This window comes from Thalassophryne amazonica, chromosome 3 (assembly GCF_902500255.1).
Source record: "Thalassophryne amazonica chromosome 3, fThaAma1.1, whole genome shotgun sequence".
Taxonomy (NCBI): domain Eukaryota; kingdom Metazoa; phylum Chordata; class Actinopteri; order Batrachoidiformes; family Batrachoididae; genus Thalassophryne; species Thalassophryne amazonica.
The window spans coordinates 7039155-7059433 of NC_047105.1; the positions used below are offsets into that span (position 1 = coordinate 7039155).

Below are 20279 nucleotides of genomic sequence, written 5' to 3' on the forward strand. Positions count from 1 at the left end.
GTGTCCAGTCCAGTTTGTTGTTAAGGTGAACATCCAGGTATTTGTACTTCTTCTCCTCAGTCTCTATGTCCAAGCCCTGGATGTTCACAGGCATAATTGTAATTTGACCCTTACAACATTTTTTTTTACCCTGGAAGTCTTTCATCATCATTCGCTGGGTGGTTCTGTGACAATACTGACAATGTATTTTACAACAATGAAATGCTTTACAATAAACCAATGATGCCTTTAGAAGGAAATCATCTGTTCCACTTCCCTGTGTGTGGCCAAACAACCCACATGCACCATGATGACGCCACAAAAAGCTGTCACGCTATGTTGCCAGAAGTAACAACAGAAACAAGAAACTGTATTTGTGAATAACAACAGGCAAATAAATGAACTTTATTCTGTTGCACTTCATCAGACGCTAAAGCACTTTACAAGAGCAAAGAAATCACACATTACCACCATTGTCCCTCGGGAAAACAGAATAGGCTAAAAATGTAATGAGTTACAGTTTGGTCATTATTATTCAGGGAACAAACCTGAATATTTTTATCTTGAGGAAAACCCAAATAGAAGTATAAATATTCCTTAAGAAAGAAAAAAGAAAGAAAGAAAGAAAAAGGAAAATAAAATACCCTGCAGATGCTTGTAATAAGATGACATGGCAACTCCAGAGTTACCTGGCTGCAAAAACAAGTTCTAATGCTCCGCCCACTCTTTCTTGCACAGGTGGAAAGTAGGGCAGCTCCATTTATGGGAGTGTTCTGTGGTCAGGTACAAGTACTTCAGAGAATTTTCCTTGTTCGCATTTGAAATATACACCAACTGTGTTTTCAGCCACATCAAATAACTTCACTGCTGCACACTTCAGGTGAGTCTGGAATCTAATCCTCCAATCATGTGGCTTTATTGCCATTTTCTATTATTTTTAAATATCTTCCTCATACGTCTTTCAGTTTTTGAAAGCTGTATTTACAAATTTCAAACCACTGGGTCTGAATAGAATAGAATGTTTGTGTAGCACCTTTCAAACCCACTGTAATTGTTTTGCAAAAGTGGAAATACATTTGTAGGGTACCAACATAACATAAACAGCATAAAATCGAATTATGAAAAAAAATGTAAATTTACTTATTAACAAAAGGAATAAATAAAATGTACCATTTTGTTTCATTGTCATGTTTAATATACAGTATAATAAACTCTATTTGATTTATAGTGCTGTGTAAAGACTTTTTGCACCCAAGAAAATACATAAAATATATACAAAATGACAAAATAATATACACACACTCTCACCTTCAACTGCTTATCCAAGATGGGGTTGCAGGGGGCTGGAGCCTATTCCAGCAGTCATAACAGGGGAAGAGGAAGCTGGGGCAGAGGTTTATGTCATTCTATTGTGGATTTAATACAGCAAGTTATTGTTTATAAGGCTGTCTCCCCAAGTGTAATTTAAAGGTGTTTAAAATTGATTTCAAAATTTTTGATTCACCGTGTGTATTCACTAATTCACAGGGCACAGTGATCCAGTGTCCAGGGCATAGTGAATCAACTTAGAACATAATGAAAACACACAAGATTATAAAGATTTCTTCAAAATTATTAAATATATGCTGATGCATATACAAACTATAATCCAGCAAATCAGCTATGTAATGTGCGAGTGTCTTTGATATAAATCCTTTAGAAACTATTATAAATACAACTGTCATCATTTCTGTTCAAACGTGAAAACAGTAGTTTATATACACAAATTGTAGAAATAATTCATGGAAAAACAAATGTAGAAGCTTCAACAAGTAATATTTGTCATCCACTTTCTAGACTGATTCACTGTGCCCCTGGTGCATGTGACACACGTGAGTCATGTTATCAAATAGCTGATAGTCTGGAGAAGACATAACACATGGTCATCAGCTGGACAGGGTAGTCTTCTAAGAACAATTTTTTTTGGGCCACCTTTCCTCTGCTGTGAGAAATAAATACAAAGACACTGACATCCATAAAATTTACTTTTGACAGGAAAAAAAACTGACTTCACTTGCTCTTAATGTATCCAAAAACAAAACACTAATTTATAAGGGGGATGTCTTTATGCATAAAAATATGGCATAACTGCTGCAAATATATACAGTTGTGCTCAAAAGTTTATATACCCTGGCAGAATTTTTGCTTTTTGGCCATTTTTCAGAGAATATGAATGACAACACAAAAACTTTTTTTTCACTGGTTAGTGGTTGGGTGAAGCCATTTATTATGAAACAACTGTGTTTCCTCTTTTTAAATCAAAATGACAAGAGAACTACCCAAATGAACCTAATCAAAGGTTTACATAGCCCTGTTCTTAATACTGTGTGTTGCTCCCTTTAACATCAACAACAGCTTGGAGTCTTTTGCGTTATTTGTAGACGAGGTTCTCTGATGGTGAAGCTGCCACTGAATATGTTTTGGACTTTATTTACATTAATTACAAAGAAATACAAACAGTATGGCACTTTATGGTAAATCTGCATGGTTCATTTGGGTAGTTCTCTTATCATTTTGATTTAAAAAGAAGAAACACCATTGTTTGACAATAAATGGCTTCACCCAACCACTAACCATGAGTGAAACAAAAAGTTTTTGTGTTGTCATTCATATTCTCTGAAAAATGTCCAAAAAAAAAAAAAAAAAATTCTGCCAGGGTATGTAAACTTTTGAGCACCACTGTATGTAGTTTTGCAGCTATAGCTACTGATTCACTGTGCCCCATGATTCACCGTGCCCCGTTTTCCCCTGCCCCCTGGACAGGACGCCAGTTTGTCGCAGGGCCACATGTAGACAAACACATTCACACCTGCACGCACAATTTAAAGTTTCCAGTCCACCTAACCTGCATGTCTTTGGATGTGGGAGGAAGCTGGAGCACCTGGCAGTAACCCACATAAACACACAAGGCCACAGGTGGGAATCGATCCCCTGACCTTCTTGCTGTGAGGCGACAGTGCTCACCACTAAGCTACCATGCTGCCCAATAAAATAAAATAATTAAATTAAAAGAAATGTAGTATTTAATTATTTTTTCTTCAACTGTTTCAATAGATCAATTCCTGCCTGTGACCTTTCTGTGTTCTCCCCGTGTTTGCGTGGGTTTCCTCCGGGTGCTCTGGTTTCCTCCCACATCCAAAACATGCGGATTAGGTGGATTGGAGTCTTTAAATTGTCTGTAGGTGTGTGAGTGGGTGTGTCTGTGTTTGTTTGTCTGTTTGTGACCCTGTGACAGACTGGCGTCCTGTCCTGGGTGTCCCCCGCCTCGCACTCTTACTGCTGGGATAGGCTCCAGACCCCCGCGACTTAATTGGACTAAGCGGTTGAAGATGAGTGTGTGTGTGTGTTTCAATAGAAAACCAAATTTCATATGTTCAAACAATGCACAATAAGGCAGCAATGATTAACAACCTGTTACTTAAAATCTAAGCAAAATAACATTCTTTTGTCATTCACAGTGGAAAGGTTTAAAACACAAACACTGAAAAATGCATCTTAAGATGAGCTGCTGATTTCACAAGAAAAAAAAAAACTGTGAATACATGTTGGTGTGGTTTGCATTTCTCTTTTTTATATTTAAAAAAAAAAAAACAAGTTTTGGATTTTTGGTCAGAAAAGGAGAGTAAGTTGAAGCCTTGGATTTGAGATCTGGTAAATTTGAATTTGTCATTGCTTTTGTCATTTTTGTGTTCTGTTATAGGTTGCTATTTTTTTTTTTTTTTTTATTGCAAATCGACCACCTCATGTCACATTGATCCCAGTCCTTCTGAATACAGCCCTTCTGCCGCAAGTCCAATAAAGTAAATGATATTCTTAGACAAGAAACAAAATATTAAATGAAACTGACAACCTGTTGTGATTTTGTCTTGCAGACATCCTGTCATGGAATCACACCCAGACAAACACAGTGACAGTACTGCACAGCTGATTTACGTTCCTCACAAGGACACAATCCGTCTACTAGAGGTCTACATCAAACGCAGCCTCAGTCTAGATGACGGCAGTCTGGACAACAAGACAGACAAAACAAAGACTGAAAAGTGGGTGACAGTTAATCGAAGGGTACGCAGATACTCCAGCGACCCTTCCACTCACTTCGAAGGACAAAGTGATGAGCTGATTGGTACATTTTCTGGAGTTGAACCTTCAGAGCCTCAGATACAGACATATCCTGAAGAATCAGACAAAAAAGGCAGAAAATCTACAAAGAAGAAGTCCTCGTTCTGGAAAGGATTTCTCAACTTCTTCTCTTTGAAGGACAATGAAGACAAAGCTGCAGAGGAAACGAGCCCTTCAGATACACAGGTGGATTTCCAACCGGCAGACGTATCAGCTCATGATATCCCCTGCCTTCCGACAACGCCCATCTCGATACAAAGGAAGATATCCTTCAAGAAAAAGCTTCCTAAAAGGAGACATTCCCCGAGAAAATTATCGAAGCATCGTCTGAGTAGAGATTTCAGTACAGCCGGCATCACCAAAGTCGATGGTAAATAAACGGTCGTGAATTTAAGAAATGACACTGGATGGAAAATAAGATGACTTTTACGTATTGTCTTCTGTTTGTGCAAAAAACAAGTATATTTAAATAAGAGCAATTGTTGCTTTTCAGCTGTGACTGTTGAACCTGCATACTCTTACTACGAGAAAGTATCAGAAGAACTGCAAAAGATTGTCCATGAAGTTCAAGACAAAGACGTTCCACCTCTCAAAGAAGGTAAGAAGCTTTAAAAAATACTCCTGCCTTTCCCCCCTTGCTGTTACTTTACAGTAACGAACATTAGATTAGATTAGACAGAACTTTATTCATCCCTTGAGAAGACTCCCTCAGGGAACTTGAGGTTCCAGTAGCATTGTGTAGCAGCACACAGGGTAAGAAGCACACAGAGTATCAAAAGTGACATGTTTGACATTCAGCCTTCATGATTAAAAATGCTAAAATGGGAAATGGGAAACATGATTCCTATGGCAGAAAACATGATTTACTGCCATGATCATCTAAAAGTCCCAAAACAAGCTCCAGTAAAACAAATGGCTTTGATACAGCACCCCCCCCCCCCCCCCACCAAAAAAATAAAAAATACAAACCAAAACACTGAAAGCAAAATTATGAAGGCATTTGTGAAGTTAGCAGATTTCTAGAGAGTAAGATGAGATTTTTAAAAGTTAAAATTTAATTTTAAAGCTGTCAATAATTACTTTGGACAATCAGCATTGGTGGTGAAGCTATATTAATGTTTATGGTCACCATTTTTCAATGCACATATGATTTCTGTATCACAGACCTCATATTTCACAGCTTTAATTACAGGATTGGCCCAAATATCAGACTAGTCATTTTTTTCCTCTGGAGATACATCTGAAAAAATATTATCAGTTATCAAGTTGTTCACCAATGAATATGGCTTTATACACCCTGAAGAAAACCATACACCCTGAGGCCGAAACAACTTGATAACGATTTTATCATATACCTATAAATGTTGTATGGTTTTCTGAAGGGTGTAAAAAGCCATATTCATCATATTCATTGGTAAAACAACTTGATAACGATTTGATCATATACTTATAAATGATAAACGTTGTATGGTTTTCTGAAGGGTGTATAAAGCCATATTCATTGGTAAAACAACTTGATAACGATTTGATCATATACCTATAAATGATAAACATTGTATGGTTTTCTGAAGGGTGTAAAAAGCCATATTCATTGGTGAACAACTTGATAACGATTTGATCATATACTTATAAATGATAAATGTTGTATGGTTTTCTGAAGGGTGTAAAAAGCCATATTCATTGGTGAACAACTTGATAACGATTTGATCATATACTTATAAATGATAAATGTTGTATGGTTTTCTGAAGGGTGTATAAAGCCATGTTCATTGGTAAAACAACTTGATAACGATTTGATCATATACTTATAAATGATAAATGTTGTATGGTTTTCTGAAGGGTGTATAAAGCCATATTCATTGGTGAACAACTTGATAACGATTTGATCATATACTTATAAATGATAAATGTTGTATGGTTTTCTGAAGGGTGTAAAAAGCCATATTCATTGGTGAACAACTTGATAACGATTTGATCATATACTTATAAATGATAAATGTTGTATGGTTTTCTGAAGGGTGTATAAAGCCATATTCATTGGTGAACAACTTGATAACGATTTGATCATATACTTATAAATGATAAATGTTGTATGGTTTTCTGAAGGGTGTAAAAAGCCATATTCATTGGTGAACAACTTGATAACGATTTGATCATATACTTATAAATGATAAATGTTGTATGGTTTTCTGAAGGGTGTATAAAGCCATATTCATTGGTGAACAACTTGATAACGATTTGATCATATACTTATAAATGATAAATGTTGTATGGTTTTCTGAAGGGTGTAAAAAGCCATATTCATTGGTGAACAACTTGATAACGATTTGATCATATACTTATAAATGATAAATGTTGTATGGTTTTCTGAAGGGTGTATAAAGCCATATTCATTGGTGAACAACTTGATAACGATTTGATCATATACTTATAAATGATAAATGTTGTATGGTTTTCTGAAGGGTGTAAAAAGCCATATTCATTGGTGAACAACTTGATAACGATTTGATCATATACTTATAAATGATAAATGTTGTATGGTTTTCTGAAGGGTGTATAAAGCCATGTTCATTGGTAAAACAACTTGATAACGATTTGATCATATACTTATAAATGATAAATGTTGTATGGTTTTCTGAAGGGTGTATAAAGCCATATTCATTGGTGAACAACTTGATAACGATTTGATCATATACTTATAATGATAAATGTTGTATGGTTTCTGAAGGGTGTAAAAGCCATATTCATTGGTGAACAACTTGATAACGATTTGATCATATACTTATAAATGATAAATGTTGTATGGTTTTCTGAAGGGTGTATAAAGCCATATTCATTGGTGAACAACTTGATAACGATTTGATCATATACTTATAAATGATAAATGTTGTATGGTTTTCTGAAGGGTGTATAAAGCCATATTCATTGGTGAACAACTTGATAACGATTTGATCATATACTTATAAATGATAAATGTTGTATGGTTTTCTGAAGGGTGTAAAAAGCCATATTCATTGGTGAACAACTTGATAACGATTTGATCATATACTTATAAATGATAAATGTTGTATGGTTTTCTGAAGGGTGTATAAAGCCATGTTCATTGGTAAAACAACTTGATAATGATTTTATCATATACAGTGGTCCCTCGTTTATCGCAGGAGTTACGTTCTAAAAATAACCTGCGATAGGCGAAATCCGCGAAGTTGTCAGTGTTATTTTTTACAATTATTATAGATGTTTTAAGGCTGTAAAACCCCTCACTACACACTTTATACACTTTTCTCAAACAGGCATTAACATTTTCTCACTTTTGTCTCCTGTGTAAACACTCAAAGTTCAAACCTTAGTAGGAAAAAAAACAGAACGTTTTCCTATAATTATGATGGCTTTTAGAACTAACGAATTTAATTTTAACGATCAAGCTACGAGGTTGGACACGTAAGAAATTATTATAGTGACTCACCAGTATTTCACAGTTCCTCTGACCGCGCCTCTTCATCGTGGCGCTGCTCCACTGTCCGGATTGGCTGATTACTTGGGTGGTATGAAAAATATTACCTGTCCGCGAAAAGGGTGTATTGCTATTTATTCTTTAGTGTTTTATCCAGTCATATTGGCATATCATTTATAGGTATATGATAACGGGTTTTCTTATAATCAGGTCCTTCTGGAACAATATTCAGCTACCCCACGACCCCTAACTGGAATAAGCTGGTATAGAAAATGAATGAATGTTATATTGTTACAGCCATTTCATGAAAAATAATCTGTTTGGTACTTTCTTTATACTTAAGATTATCTGTATTTTTTTTTCAGAGGAAATGATCAAAAGAATCGCTGAGTTGGTGATGGAGGAGGGTGACATCTTGGACGATAAGGTTGGTATTTATTGCTATTTTAAATCAAATTATACGACAGTCAATTAATTGAATTAAGGAGAAGTTTGTCACAAGAAGTTGAGCAGAAAATGAAAATTATAAGGTCAAAATACAATCATTTAGTAGAGCGTAATGTAACTTTCTGTGAGGCCTAAAGTCAATGCTTTTCTTTAGGTTGATGGTTAGATATCAATCATTTTAATACTTTGAGATGTGACAAAATTAATTTCATCAAGTGGACAAATCTTCTTAATCTTGGTGTCAGTCACAGTCTGGAGATGGATTATGAACGTTGACTTTGCACAATAGTTTTTTTCAGCATTTAAGTTCACCTTAAAAGCAGCTGCAACTTTGTCAGAACATGCAATGGCATAGTATACAAATAATGTTTATGAGTTCAATGGTATGAATAGTTCATGAGGTGGATGAATTAAATATTTGTTCTATAACATTCATTATTTGTTTTATATAATGGCTAATATAGATCCTTGTCATTTTATATTGTGTTAATTTAAAAACAACAGAAAAGGGACTTACATTTTGGTGCATTACTGTACTGAGTTTGTGTACTTCCAGAAAAAAAAAGAAAGAGTTTGTGTACGATCCTCACTTCAGCGAAAAATCACGTCTGACATCAACAGTCCAACACGAACTTTAAATACGAGTCCAAAAATAATTCTGACGATGTCTTTTGCGATACCGTGCACCAACTTCATGTACTTCCAAAAAAAGAAAACCAAGACTGTACTTCCTCAGTGTAGCGGAAAAAAAAAAAAAAATCACATCAGAAATTCGTCCAGCTTTTCATTCTAACTTCCTCCAAACAGCTTTTACAGCTGTTAGAGTGCAGTGGATTTGTGTTGTGTGTGTGTGTGTGTGTGTGTGTGTGTGTATATACGTGCATGGTGTGTTTTGTGTGTGTGTGTGTGTGTGTGTGTGCACACGCAGAGTGCAATAGTACCAAACGTATGGAACCAAATTTGACTCTAAATACGATGCAAAACAAATGGGACGAATAATCCATGTCACGTGACATACAAAGCACCAATCAAATGACAAGGATCTAGTTAGGCATTCTCTCTTAGCATACCACAGAGCTTCTCTCACCAGTAAAATAGTCTCTCTGAGAGGTAGCTTCTCTGTTTGTTAAAATAGCGGTAGTGCAGCACTTCTTACTCCAATAAAATAGCATCTCTTTCTTAGCAATAGCTTCTCTCCCCCGTAAAATAGACTTTCTTAGCAGTAGTGCAGAGCTTATCTCCCCATCCTCTCTTAGCGTTTCATGGAGCTTCTCTTCCCAGTAAGATAGCCTTGTAGCTGCTCACCTTAGTAAAATAGCAGGAATGCAGACCCCAACACAAAAGCCTCTCTTAAGCCCCGGTCACAACCCACTGTGTGTTTTTTTTTCGCCGTACGTTTTCTGCGGATGCCACGGCCACTACGTTTTTGTGAAAACGTACGGAGGCAGTAGCAAGAGGAGGGAGGGAGTACGTTCAACGCACGTCTCTAGGAGTGTAACGATAAAGAGAGTTGACAATAAAGCAGTGAGTGTGTGTGTGTGTGTGGGGTCGCTTTTCTTTTTTATGAGCGAGACCGGAGCGGCAGATGTTTTTCGGCGTCGGCGATGCATGAGCATGTCCAGCCTGCAGCGATCAGTTGTACAAGTGTTTACTTGCCTCAGAAAGTTATAGCTAATTATCAGACTGAAGCTGTGGAGTGTCTGTGTTGCTGAAGTTTGGAAATAAAGTCCAAGTTCAAGTGAGAAGCTGCGTTGTGCATGCAACTCTGTCGGCCTCCATAGTATGTGGTGAGTGCCATAATCCGTACTGCCTATGTACGGATTTGGTTAATTCAATAGTAATTGAATGAAAATGTGCTGCTTTGAATCCGTACTGAGGCAGTACTCACAACGTGTGTCATCTGTACTGCTGGTGAATCCGCAGCCTGACTGCAGCGAAAGTTCTGCATGCACTAAAACCTCTACGGCGTGTCTGCGTGCTCCTAAATTCATACTGAGGCAGTACTTACGACGTACGGATCTCCAAATTTAGCCCACGTTTTTGCAAGTAGACTGCACGCACGTGCAAGTACGGCGGGTTGTGACCACGGCTTTAGCCATAGTTTTTCTCCCTGGTAAAATAGCCTCTCTTAGCCATTGCTTTTCTCCCCGGTAAAATAGCCTCTCTTAGCCATAGTTTTTCTCCCCGGTAAAATTGCCTCTCTTAGCCATAGTTTTTCTCCCCGGTAAAAGAGCCTCTCTTAGCCATAGTTTTTCTCCCCGGTAAAATTGCCTCTCTTAGCCATAGTTTTTCTCCCCGGTAAAATTGCCTCTCTTAGCCATAGCTTTTCTCCCCGGTAAAATTGCCTCTCTTAGCCATAGCTTTTCTCCCCGGTAAAATTGCCTCTCTTAGCCATAGTTTTTCTCCCCGGTAAAATTGCCTCTCTTAGCCATAGTTTTTCTCCCCGGTAAAATTGCCTCTCTTAGCCATAGCTTTTCTCCCCGGTAAAAGAGCCTCTCTTAGCCATAGTTTTTCTCCCCGGTAAAATTGCCTCTCTTAGCCATTGCTTTTCTCCCCGGTAAAATTGCCTCTCTTAGCCATTGCTTTTCTCCCCGGTAAAATAGCCTCTCTTAGCCATAGCTTATCTCCCCGGTAAAAGAGCCTCTCTTAGCCATAGTTTTTCTCCCCGGTAAAATTGCCTCTCTTAGCCATAGCTTTTCTCCCCTGTAAAATAGCCTTTCTTAGCCATAGCTTTTCTCCCCAGTAAAATAGCCTCTCTTAGCCATAGTTTATCTCCCCAGTAAAATAGCCTCTCTTAGCCGTAGCTTTTCTCCCCGGTAAAATAGCCTCTCTTAGCCATTTTCTCCCCGGTAAAATAACCTCTCGTAGCTATAGTTTTTCTCCCTGGTAAAATAACCTCTCCTAGCCATAGCTTACCTCCCCAGTAAAATAGCCTCTCTTAGCCATAGTTTATCTCCCCAGTAAAATAGCCTCTCTTAGCCATTTTCTCCCCGGTAAAATAACCTCGTAGCCATAGTTTTTCTCCCTGGAAAAATAACCTCTCCTAGCCATAGCTTATCTCCCCGGTAAAATAGCCTCTCTTAGCCCTAGCTTTTCTCCCCAGTAAAATAGCCTCTTTTAGCCATAGCTTTTCTCCCCAGTAAAATAGCCTCTTTTAGCCATAGCTTTTCTCCCCAGTAAAATAGCCTCTCTTAGCCATAGCTTTTCTCCCCAGTAAAATAGCCTCTCTTAGCCATAGCTTTTCTCCCCGGTAAAAGAGCCTCTCTTAGCCATAGCTTTTCTCCCCGGTAAAAGAGCCTCTCTTAGCCATAGTTTTTCTCCCCGGTAAAATTGCCTCTCTTAGCCATTGCTTTTCTCCCCGGTAAAATTGCCTCTCTTAGCCATTGCTTTTCTCCCCGGTAAAATAGCCTCTCTTAGCCATAGCTTATCTCCCCGGTAAAAGAGCCTCTCTTAGCCATAGTTTTTCTCCCCGGTAAAATTGCCTCTCTTAGCCATAGCTTTTCTCCCCGGTAAAATAGCCTTTCTTAGCCATAGCTTTTCTCCCCACTAAAATAGCCTCTCTTAGCCATAGTTTATCTCCCCAGTAAAATAGCCTCTCTTAGCCGTAGCTTTTCTCCCCGGTAAAATAGCCTCTCTTAGCCATTTTCTCCCCTGTAAAATAACCTTTCGTAGCTATAGTTTTTCTCCCTGGTAAAATAACCTCTCCTAGCCATAGTTTTTCTCCCTGGTAAAATAACCTCTCCTAGCCATAGCTTACCTCCCCAGTAAAATAGCCTCTCTTAGCCATAGTTTATCTCCCCAGTAAAATAGCCTCTCTTAGCCATAGTTTATCTCCCCAGTAAAATAGCCTCTCTTAGCCATTTTCTCCCCGGTAAAATAACCTCTCGTAGCCATAGTTTTTCTCCCTGGAAAAATAACCTCTCCTAGCCATAGCTTATCTCCCCGGTAAAATAGCCTCTCTTAGCCATAGCTTATCTCCCCAGTAAAATAGCCTCTCTTAGCCATAGCTTTTCTCCCCAGTAAAATAGCCTCTTTTAGCCATAGTTTCTCTCCCCGGTAAAATAGCCTCTCTTAGCCATAGTTTATCTCCCCGGTAAAATAGCCTCTCTTAGCCATAGTTTATCTCCCCAGTAAAATAGCCTCTCTTAGCCATAGTTTATCTCCCCAGTAAAATAGCCTCTCTTAGCCATTTTCTCCCCGGTAAAATAACCTCTCGTAGCTATAGTTTTTCTCCCTGGTAAAATAGCCTCTCTTAGCCATAGCTTATCTCCCTGGTAAAATAGCCTCTCTTAGCCATAGCTTACCTCCCCAGTAAAATAGCCTCTCTTAGCCATAGTTTATCTCCCCAGTAAAATAGCCTCTCTTAGCCATAGTTTATCTCCCCAGTAAAATAGCCTCTCTTAGCCATTTTCTCCCCGGTAAAATAACCTCTCGTAGCTATAGTTTTTCTCCCTGGTAAAATAACCTCTCCTAGCCATAGCTTACCTCCCCAGTAAAATAGCCTCTCTTAGCCATAGTTTATCTCCCCAGTAAAATAGCCTCTCTTAGCCATAGTTTATCTCCCCAGTAAAATAGCCTCTCTTAGCCATTTTCTCCCCGGTAAAATAACCTCTCGTAGCTATAGTTTTTCTCCCTGGTAAAATAACCTCTCCTAGCCATAGCTTACCTCCCCAGTAAAATAGCCTCTCTTAGCCATAGTTTATCTCCCCAGTAAAATAGCCTCTCTTAGCCATAGTTTATCTCCCCAGTAAAATAGCCTCTCTTAGCCATTTTCTCCCCGGTAAAATAACCTCTCGTAGCCATAGTTTTTCTCCCTGGAAAAATAACCTCTCCTAGCCATAGCTTATCTCCCCGGTAAAATAGCCTCTCTTAGCCATAGCTTATCTCCCCAGTAAAATAGCCTCTCTTAGCCATAGCTTTTCTCCCCAGTAAAATAGCCTCTTTTAGCCATAGCTTTTCTCCCCAGTAAAATAGCCTCTCTTAGCCATAGCTTTTCTCCCCAGTAAAATAGCCTCTTTTAGCCATAGCTTTTCTCCCCAGTAAAATAGCCTCTTTTAGCCATAGTTTCTCTCCCCGGTAAAATAGCCTCTCTTAGCCATAGTTTATCTCCCCAGTAAAATAGCCTCTCTTAGCCATAGTTTATCTCCCCAGTAAAATAGCCTCTCTTAGCCATAGTTTATCTCCCCAGTAAAATAGCCTCTCTTAGCCATTTTCTCCCCGGTAAAATAACCTCTCGTAGCTATAGTTTTTCTCCCTGGTAAAATAGCCTCTCTTAGCCATAGCTTATCTCCCCGGTAAAATAGCCTCTCTTAGCCATAGCTTATCTCCCCGGTAAAATAGCCTCTCTTAGCCATAGCTTTTCTCCCCAGTAAAATAGCCTCTTTTAGCCATAGCTTTTCTCCCCAGTAAAATAGCCTCTTTTAGCCATAGCTTTTCTCCCCAGTAAAATAGCCTCTCTTAGCCATAGCTTATCTCCCCAGTAAAATAGCCTCTCTTAGCCATAGCTTTTCTCCCCAGTAAAATAGCCTCTTTTAGCCATAGTTTTTCTCCCCAGTAAAATAGCCTCTTTTAGCCATAGCTTTTCTCCCCAGTAAAATAGCCTCTTTTAGCCATAGTTTCTCTCCCCGGTAAAATAGCCTCTCTTAGCCATAGTTTATCTCCCCAGTAAAATAGCCTCTCTTAGCCATAGTTTATCTCCCCAGTAAAATAGCCTCTCTTAGCCATAGTTTATCTCCCCAGTAAAATAGCCTCTCTTAGCCATTTTCTCCCCGGTAAAATAACCTCTCGTAGCTATAGTTTTTCTCCCTGGTAAAATAGCCTCTCTTAGCCATAGCTTATCTCCCCGGTAAAATAGCCTCTCTTAGCCATAGCTTACCTCCCCAGTAAAATAGCCTCTCTTAGCCATAGTTTATCTCCCCAGTAAAATAGCCTCTCTTAGCCATAGTTTATCTCCCCAGTAAAATAGCCTCTCTTAGCCATTTTCTCCCCGGTAAAATAACCTCTCGTAGCTATAGTTTTTCTCCCTGGTAAAATAACCTCTCCTAGCCATAGCTTACCTCCCCAGTAAAATAGCCTCTCTTAGCCATAGTTTATCTCCCCAGTAAAATAGCCTCTCTTAGCCATAGTTTATCTCCCCAGTAAAATAGCCTCTCTTAGCCATTTTCTCCCCGGTAAAATAACCTCTCGTAGCCATAGTTTTTCTCCCTGGAAAAATAACCTCTCCTAGCCATAGCTTATCTCCCCGGTAAAATAGCCTCTCTTAGCCATAGCTTATCTCCCCAGTAAAATAGCCTCTCTTAGCCATAGCTTTTCTCCCCAGTAAAATAGCCTCTTTTAGCCATAGCTTTTCTCCCCAGTAAAATAGCCTCTCTTAGCCATAGCTTTTCTCCCCAGTAAAATAGCCTCTTTTAGCCATAGCTTTTCTCCCAGTAAAATAGCCTCTTTTAGCCATAGTTTCTCTCCCCGGTAAAATAGCCTCTCTTAGCCATAGTTTATCTCCCCAGTAAAATAGCCTCTCTTAGCCATAGTTTATCTCCCCAGTAAAATAGCCTCTCTTAGCCATAGTTTATCTCCCCAGTAAAATAGCCTCTCTTAGCCATTTTCTCCCCGGTAAAATAACCTCTCGTAGCTATAGTTTTTCTCCCTGGTAAAATAGCCTCTCTTAGCCATAGCTTATCTCCCCGGTAAAATAGCCTCTCTTAGCCATAGCTTATCTCCCCGGTAAAATAGCCTCTCTTAGCCATAGCTTTTCTCCCCCCGGTAAAATAGCCTCTTTTAGCCATAGCTTTTCTCCCCAGTAAAATAGCCTCTTTTAGCCATAGCTTTTCTCCCCAGTAAAATAGCCTCTCTTAGCCATAGCTTATCTCCCCAGTAAAATAGCCTCTCTTAGCCATAGCTTTTCTCCCCAGTAAAATAGCCTCTTTTAGCCATAGTTTTCTCCCCGGTAAAATAGCCTCTCTTAGCCATAGCTTTTCTCCCCAGTAAAATAGTCTCTTTTAGCCATAGTTTATCTCCCCAGTAAAATAGCCTCTCTTAGCCATAGTTTTTCTCCCCAGTAAAATAGCCTCTCTTAGCCATTTTCTCCCCGGTAAAATAACTTCTCTTAGCCATAGTTTTTCTCCCCAGTAAAATAGCCTCTCTTAGCCATTTTCTCCCCGGTAAAATAACCTCTCTTAGCCATTTTCTCCCCGGTAAAATAGCTTCTCTTAGCCATTTTCTCCCCGGTAAAATAGCCTCTCTTAGCCATAGTTTTTCTCCCCAGTAAAATAGCCTCTCTTAGCCATTTTCTCCCCGGTAAAATAACCTCTCTTAGCCATAGTTTTCTCCCCAGTAAAATAGCCTCTCTTAGCCATTTTCTCCCCGGTAAAATAACCTCTTGTAGCCATAGTTTTTCTCCCTGGTAAAATAACCTCTCCTAGCCATAGCTTTTCTCCCCAGGAAAATAGCCTCTCTTAGCCATTTTCTCCCCAGTAAAATAACCTCTCGTAGCCATAGCTTATCTCCCCGCTAAAATAGCCTCTCGTAGCCATAGCTTATCTCCCCGGTAAAATAGCCTCTCTTAGCCATAGCTTTTCTCCCCGTTAAAATAGCCTCTCTTAGCCATAGCTTTTCTCCCCAGTAAAATAGCCTCTCTTAGCCATTTTCTCCCCGGTAAAATAACCTCTCGTAGCCATAGCTTATCTCCCCAGTAAAATAGCCTCTCTTAGTCATTTTCTCCCCAGTAAAATAACCTCTCGTAGCCATAGCTTATCTGCCTGGTAAAATAGCCTCTCTTAGCCATAGCTTTTCTCCCCGGTAAAATAGCCTCTATTAGCCATAGCTTTTCTCCCCAGTAAAATAGCCTCTCTTAGCCATTTTCTCCCCGGTAAAATAACCTCTCGTAGCCATAGCTTATCTCCCCAGTAAAATAGCCTCTCTTAGCCATTTTCTCCCCAGTAAAATAACCTCTCGTAGCCATAGCTTATCTGCCTGGTAAAATAGCCTCTCTTAGCCATAGCTTTTCTCCCCGGTAAAATAGCCTCTATTAGCCATAGCTTTTCTCCCCGGTAAAATAGCCTCTCTTAGCCATAGTTTATCTCCCCGGTAAAATAGCCTCTCTTAGCCATTTTCTCCCCAGTAAAATAGCCTCTCTTAGCCATAGTTTTTCTCCCTGGTAAAATAACCTCTCCTAGCCATAGTTTATCTACCCAGTAAAATAGCCTCTCTTAGCCATAGCTTTTCTCCCCAGTAAAATAGCCTCTCTTAGCCATTTTCTCCCCGGTAAAATAACCTCTCGTAGCCATAGCTTATCTCCCCAGTAAATAGCCTCTCTTAGCCATTTTCTCCCCAGTAAAATAACCTCTCGTAGCCATAGCTTATCTGCCTGGTAAAATAGCCTCTCTTAGCCATAGCTTTTCTCCCCAGTAAAATAGCCTCTCTTAGCCATTTTCTCCCCGGTAAAATAACCTCTCGTAGCCATAGCTTATCTCTCCAGTAAAATAGCCTCTCTTAGCCATAGTTTTTCTCCCCGGTAAAATAGCCTCTCTTAGCCATAGCTTTTCTCCCCGGTAAAATAGCCTCTCTTAGCCATAGTTTATCTCCCCGGTAAAATAGCCTCTCTTAGCCATTTTCTCCACAGTAAAATAGCCTCTCTTAGCCATAGTTTTTCTCCCCAGTAAAATAGCCTCTCTTAGCCATTTTCTCCCCAGTAAAATAGCCTCTCTTAGCCATAGTTTTTCTCCCTGGTAAAATAACCTCTCCTAGCCATAGTTTATCTCCCCAGTAAAATAGCCTCTCTTAGCCATAGCTTTTCTCCCTGGTAAAATAGCCTCTCTTAGCCATAGTTTATCTCCCCGGTAAAATAGCCTCTCTTAGCCATAGCTTTTCTCCCCGGTAAAATAGCCTCTCTTAGCCATAGCTTTTCTCCCCGGTAAAATAGCCTCTCTTAGCCATAGTTTATCTCCCCGGTAAAATAGCCTCTCTTAGCCATTTTCTCCCCAGTAAAATAGCCTCTCTTAGCCATAGATTTTCTCCCCAGTAAAATAGCCTCTCTTAGCCATTTTCTCCCCAGTAAAATAGCCTCTCTTAGCCATAGTTTTTCTCCCTGGTAAAATAACCTCTCCTAGCCATAGTTTATCTCCCCAGTAAAATAGCCTCTCTTAGCCATTTTCTCCCCAGTAAAATAGCCTCTCTTAGCCATAGTTTATCTCCCCAGTAAAATAGCCTCTCTTAGCCATAGTTTTTCTCCCTGGTAAAATTACCTCTCTTAGCCATAGGTTATCTCCCCGGTAAAATAGCCTCTCGTAGCAGTAGCATATAGCTTATCTCCCCAGTAAAATAGCCTGTCTTAGCAGTAGCATACAGATTACCTCTCCTGTAAAATCTCTTAGCGGTAGGCCGGAGCATATCTTTCCAGTCAAAAATGGTTATTGGTCATGTTAAATGTTGGAAACTCTTGCGTGCAGTGGGTGTAGAAAAATATTATTGGACCTGAAACAAGTCAGCTGTCTTAAGTAGAAGATAGAAGTGATTGTGCAAGTAGCCCATTTTGCAAATTTCCAGTAAAGTCATTTGAAAATCACTTTGGTCTCAGTCCAAAAGCCTAACCCTAAACCATCTTGGGTTTCTGAATACTGGGCCTCCAGAAAACAGGTGCTGTTAAGGTTACCTTTATCTAAGCTAGATGACTAACAACTGGTGGGGTTAACATTAAAACAGCAGCTCCGGCTTTGTCAGAAACATGCAGTAACATAGCAGCAATCACAAATGCTACCTCCAGGAATTTTTCTGTAAATAGCCACTCCACCGACAGTTTGCATTACGTGTCGTTATTGACACTGTTCTTATCATGCAGTTGAAGGAAAACCCGACCCTGAACACCTTCTTCACAAGGATGACGTACCCTGCCTTCCAGAAGTTGGCTGATGCCTATGTTGCGACGGAGGCATCGCCAATCCGCAGCCTTCACCCCACTGACCCCAAAGTCCCACCGACGGCACCTGAACTGGTCAAACTGGCCTTCACGCTAGACTTTACTGCACGGATAGCTGCGATGTCCAGGCAGAACATACATCACATCACGGGTCTGGGGAGGCTTTACCTAAAGGACAGATTTGAATACAAACAGGTGAAGAGCATCACAAATGCTGCTTTTATGTCATGAAGTGTAAATATGTACAGACGTGAATGGAAAAGAGGCATGGAGAGAAGTTTAACACACCTTTTCTTTTCTTGCAGGCCTGCACAGATCACCCGTGGGCCGACGCCGAAGGCTGACGTTCAGCCATCGAAAAATAAACTATTACTCCGAGTGAAAACATGACTTGTATGGTGCATCGCATACGGTTAAGGGTGCCACAAGCCGGAATGACCTTTTCCAAGACTGAATGTAGGATTAGAAGGCTGCACACAGGAACGTTGTAGTCGTAGAGTTTAAAGCTTGCTGCTGTTTGAATGGTTTTAGAAGAGAAGTGCATGAATTTGTAACATGTAAGATCAACTTATGAACGTCTTCAAACTTGTTGCAGTATTTCCATGTTGTAGTCATTTCTGTCTCTGATACTGAAATGTGACAATATGTAAAAATTCACTATTTAATAGGAAAGTATTTTTTAATGCAAACACAAGCTATGATTCATGTTTACAAGGTATCGCTTATACCGCCGGGCAATAGTGCCGTATTTTATTTTTATATTGCTAGGTTGAAAAATTGTATTCAATAGAACACGCAAACTGGCAAAATATTTGTTATTGCACTGTAATTAAAATTAAATTATCATGAAGAAATGAAGTGCAGCACTCTGCTTTCATGTTTGTCCATTAACTTCACTGCATGTAATCAGTCAATCAATGGGAAAGAAATGGTTCATCAAGAAAGATACAGTAGTGTTCAGAATAATAGTAGTGCTATGTGACTAAAAAGATGAATCCAGGTTTTGAGTATATTTCTTATTGTTACATGGGAAACAAGGTACCAGTAGATTCAGTAGATTCTCACAAATCCAACAAGACCAAGCATTCATGATATGCACACTCTTAAGGCTATGAAATTGGGCTATTAGTAAAAAAAGTAGAAAAGGGGGTGTTCACAATCAATCAATCAATCAATCAATCAACTTTTTTCTTGTATAGCGCCAAATCACAACAAACAGTAGCCCCAAGGCGCTCCACATTGCAAGGCAAGGCCATACAATAATTATGAAACACAGTCTACGTCTAAAGCAACATAACCAAGGGATGGTCCAGGGTCACCCGATCCAGCCCTAACTATAAGCCTTAGCGAAAAGGAAAGTTTTAAGCCTAATCTTAAAAGTAGAGAGGGTATCTGTCTCCCTGATCTGAATTGGGAGCTGGTTCCACAGGAGAGGAGCCTGAAAGCTGAAGGCTCTGCCTCCCATTCTACTCTTACAAACCCTAGGAACTACAAGTAAGCCCGCAGTCTGAGAGCGAAGCGCTCTAATGGGGTAATATGGTACTACGAGGTCCCTAAGATAAGATGGGACCTGATTATTCAAAACCTTATAAGTAAGAAGAAGAATTTTAAATTCTATTCTAGCATTAACAGGAAGCCAATGAAGGGAGGCCAACACGGGTGAGATATGCTCTCTCCTGCTAGTCCCCGTCAGTACTCTAGCTGCAGCATTCTGAACCAACTGAAGGCTTTTTAGGGAACTTTTAGGACAACCTGATAATAATGAATTACAATAGTCCAGCCTAGAGGAAATAAATGCATGAATTAGTTTTTCAGCATCACTCTGAGACAAGACCTTTCTAGTTTTAGAGATATTGCGCAAATGCAAAAAAGCAGTCCTACATATTTGTTTAATATGCGCTTTGAATGACATATCCTGATCAAAAATAACTCCAAGATTTCTCACAGTATTACTAGAGATCAGGGAAATGCCATCCAGAGTAACGATCTGGTTAGACACCATGCTTCTAAGATTTGTGGGGCCAAGTACAATAACTTCAGTTTTATCTGAGTTTAAAAGCAGGAAATTAGAGGTCATCCATGTCTTTATGTCTGTAAGACAATCCTGCAGTTTAGCTAATTGGTGCGCATCCTCTGGCTTCATGGATAGATAAAGCTGGGTATCATCTGCGTAACAATGAAAATTTAAGCAATACCATCTAATAATACTGCCCAAGGGAAGCATGTACAATAATAGTAGTGTGGCATTCAGTCAGTGAGTTCGGCAGTTTTGTGGAACAAACAGGTGTGAATCAGGTGTCCCCTATTTAAGGATGAAGCCAGCACCTGTTG

The 20279-nt window shown here is 39.4% G+C and overlaps 1 protein-coding gene across 1 annotated transcript; it reads left to right on the top strand.

Annotated features, from left to right (window-relative positions):
* Positions 1 to 724: 724 nt before the first annotated feature.
* LOC117505861 lies at positions 725 to 18806 on the top strand. The gene is made up of 6 exons (XM_034165396.1): positions 725 to 859; positions 3891 to 4507; positions 4631 to 4735; positions 7957 to 8018; positions 17871 to 18143; positions 18254 to 18806. Exons 2-6 carry the CDS (start codon positions 3901 to 3903, stop codon positions 18290 to 18292), a joined length of 1086 nt encoding a protein of 361 aa, XP_034021287.1. The 5' UTR covers positions 725 to 859; positions 3891 to 3900; the 3' UTR covers positions 18293 to 18806.
* Positions 18807 to 20279: the final 1473 nt, after the last annotated feature.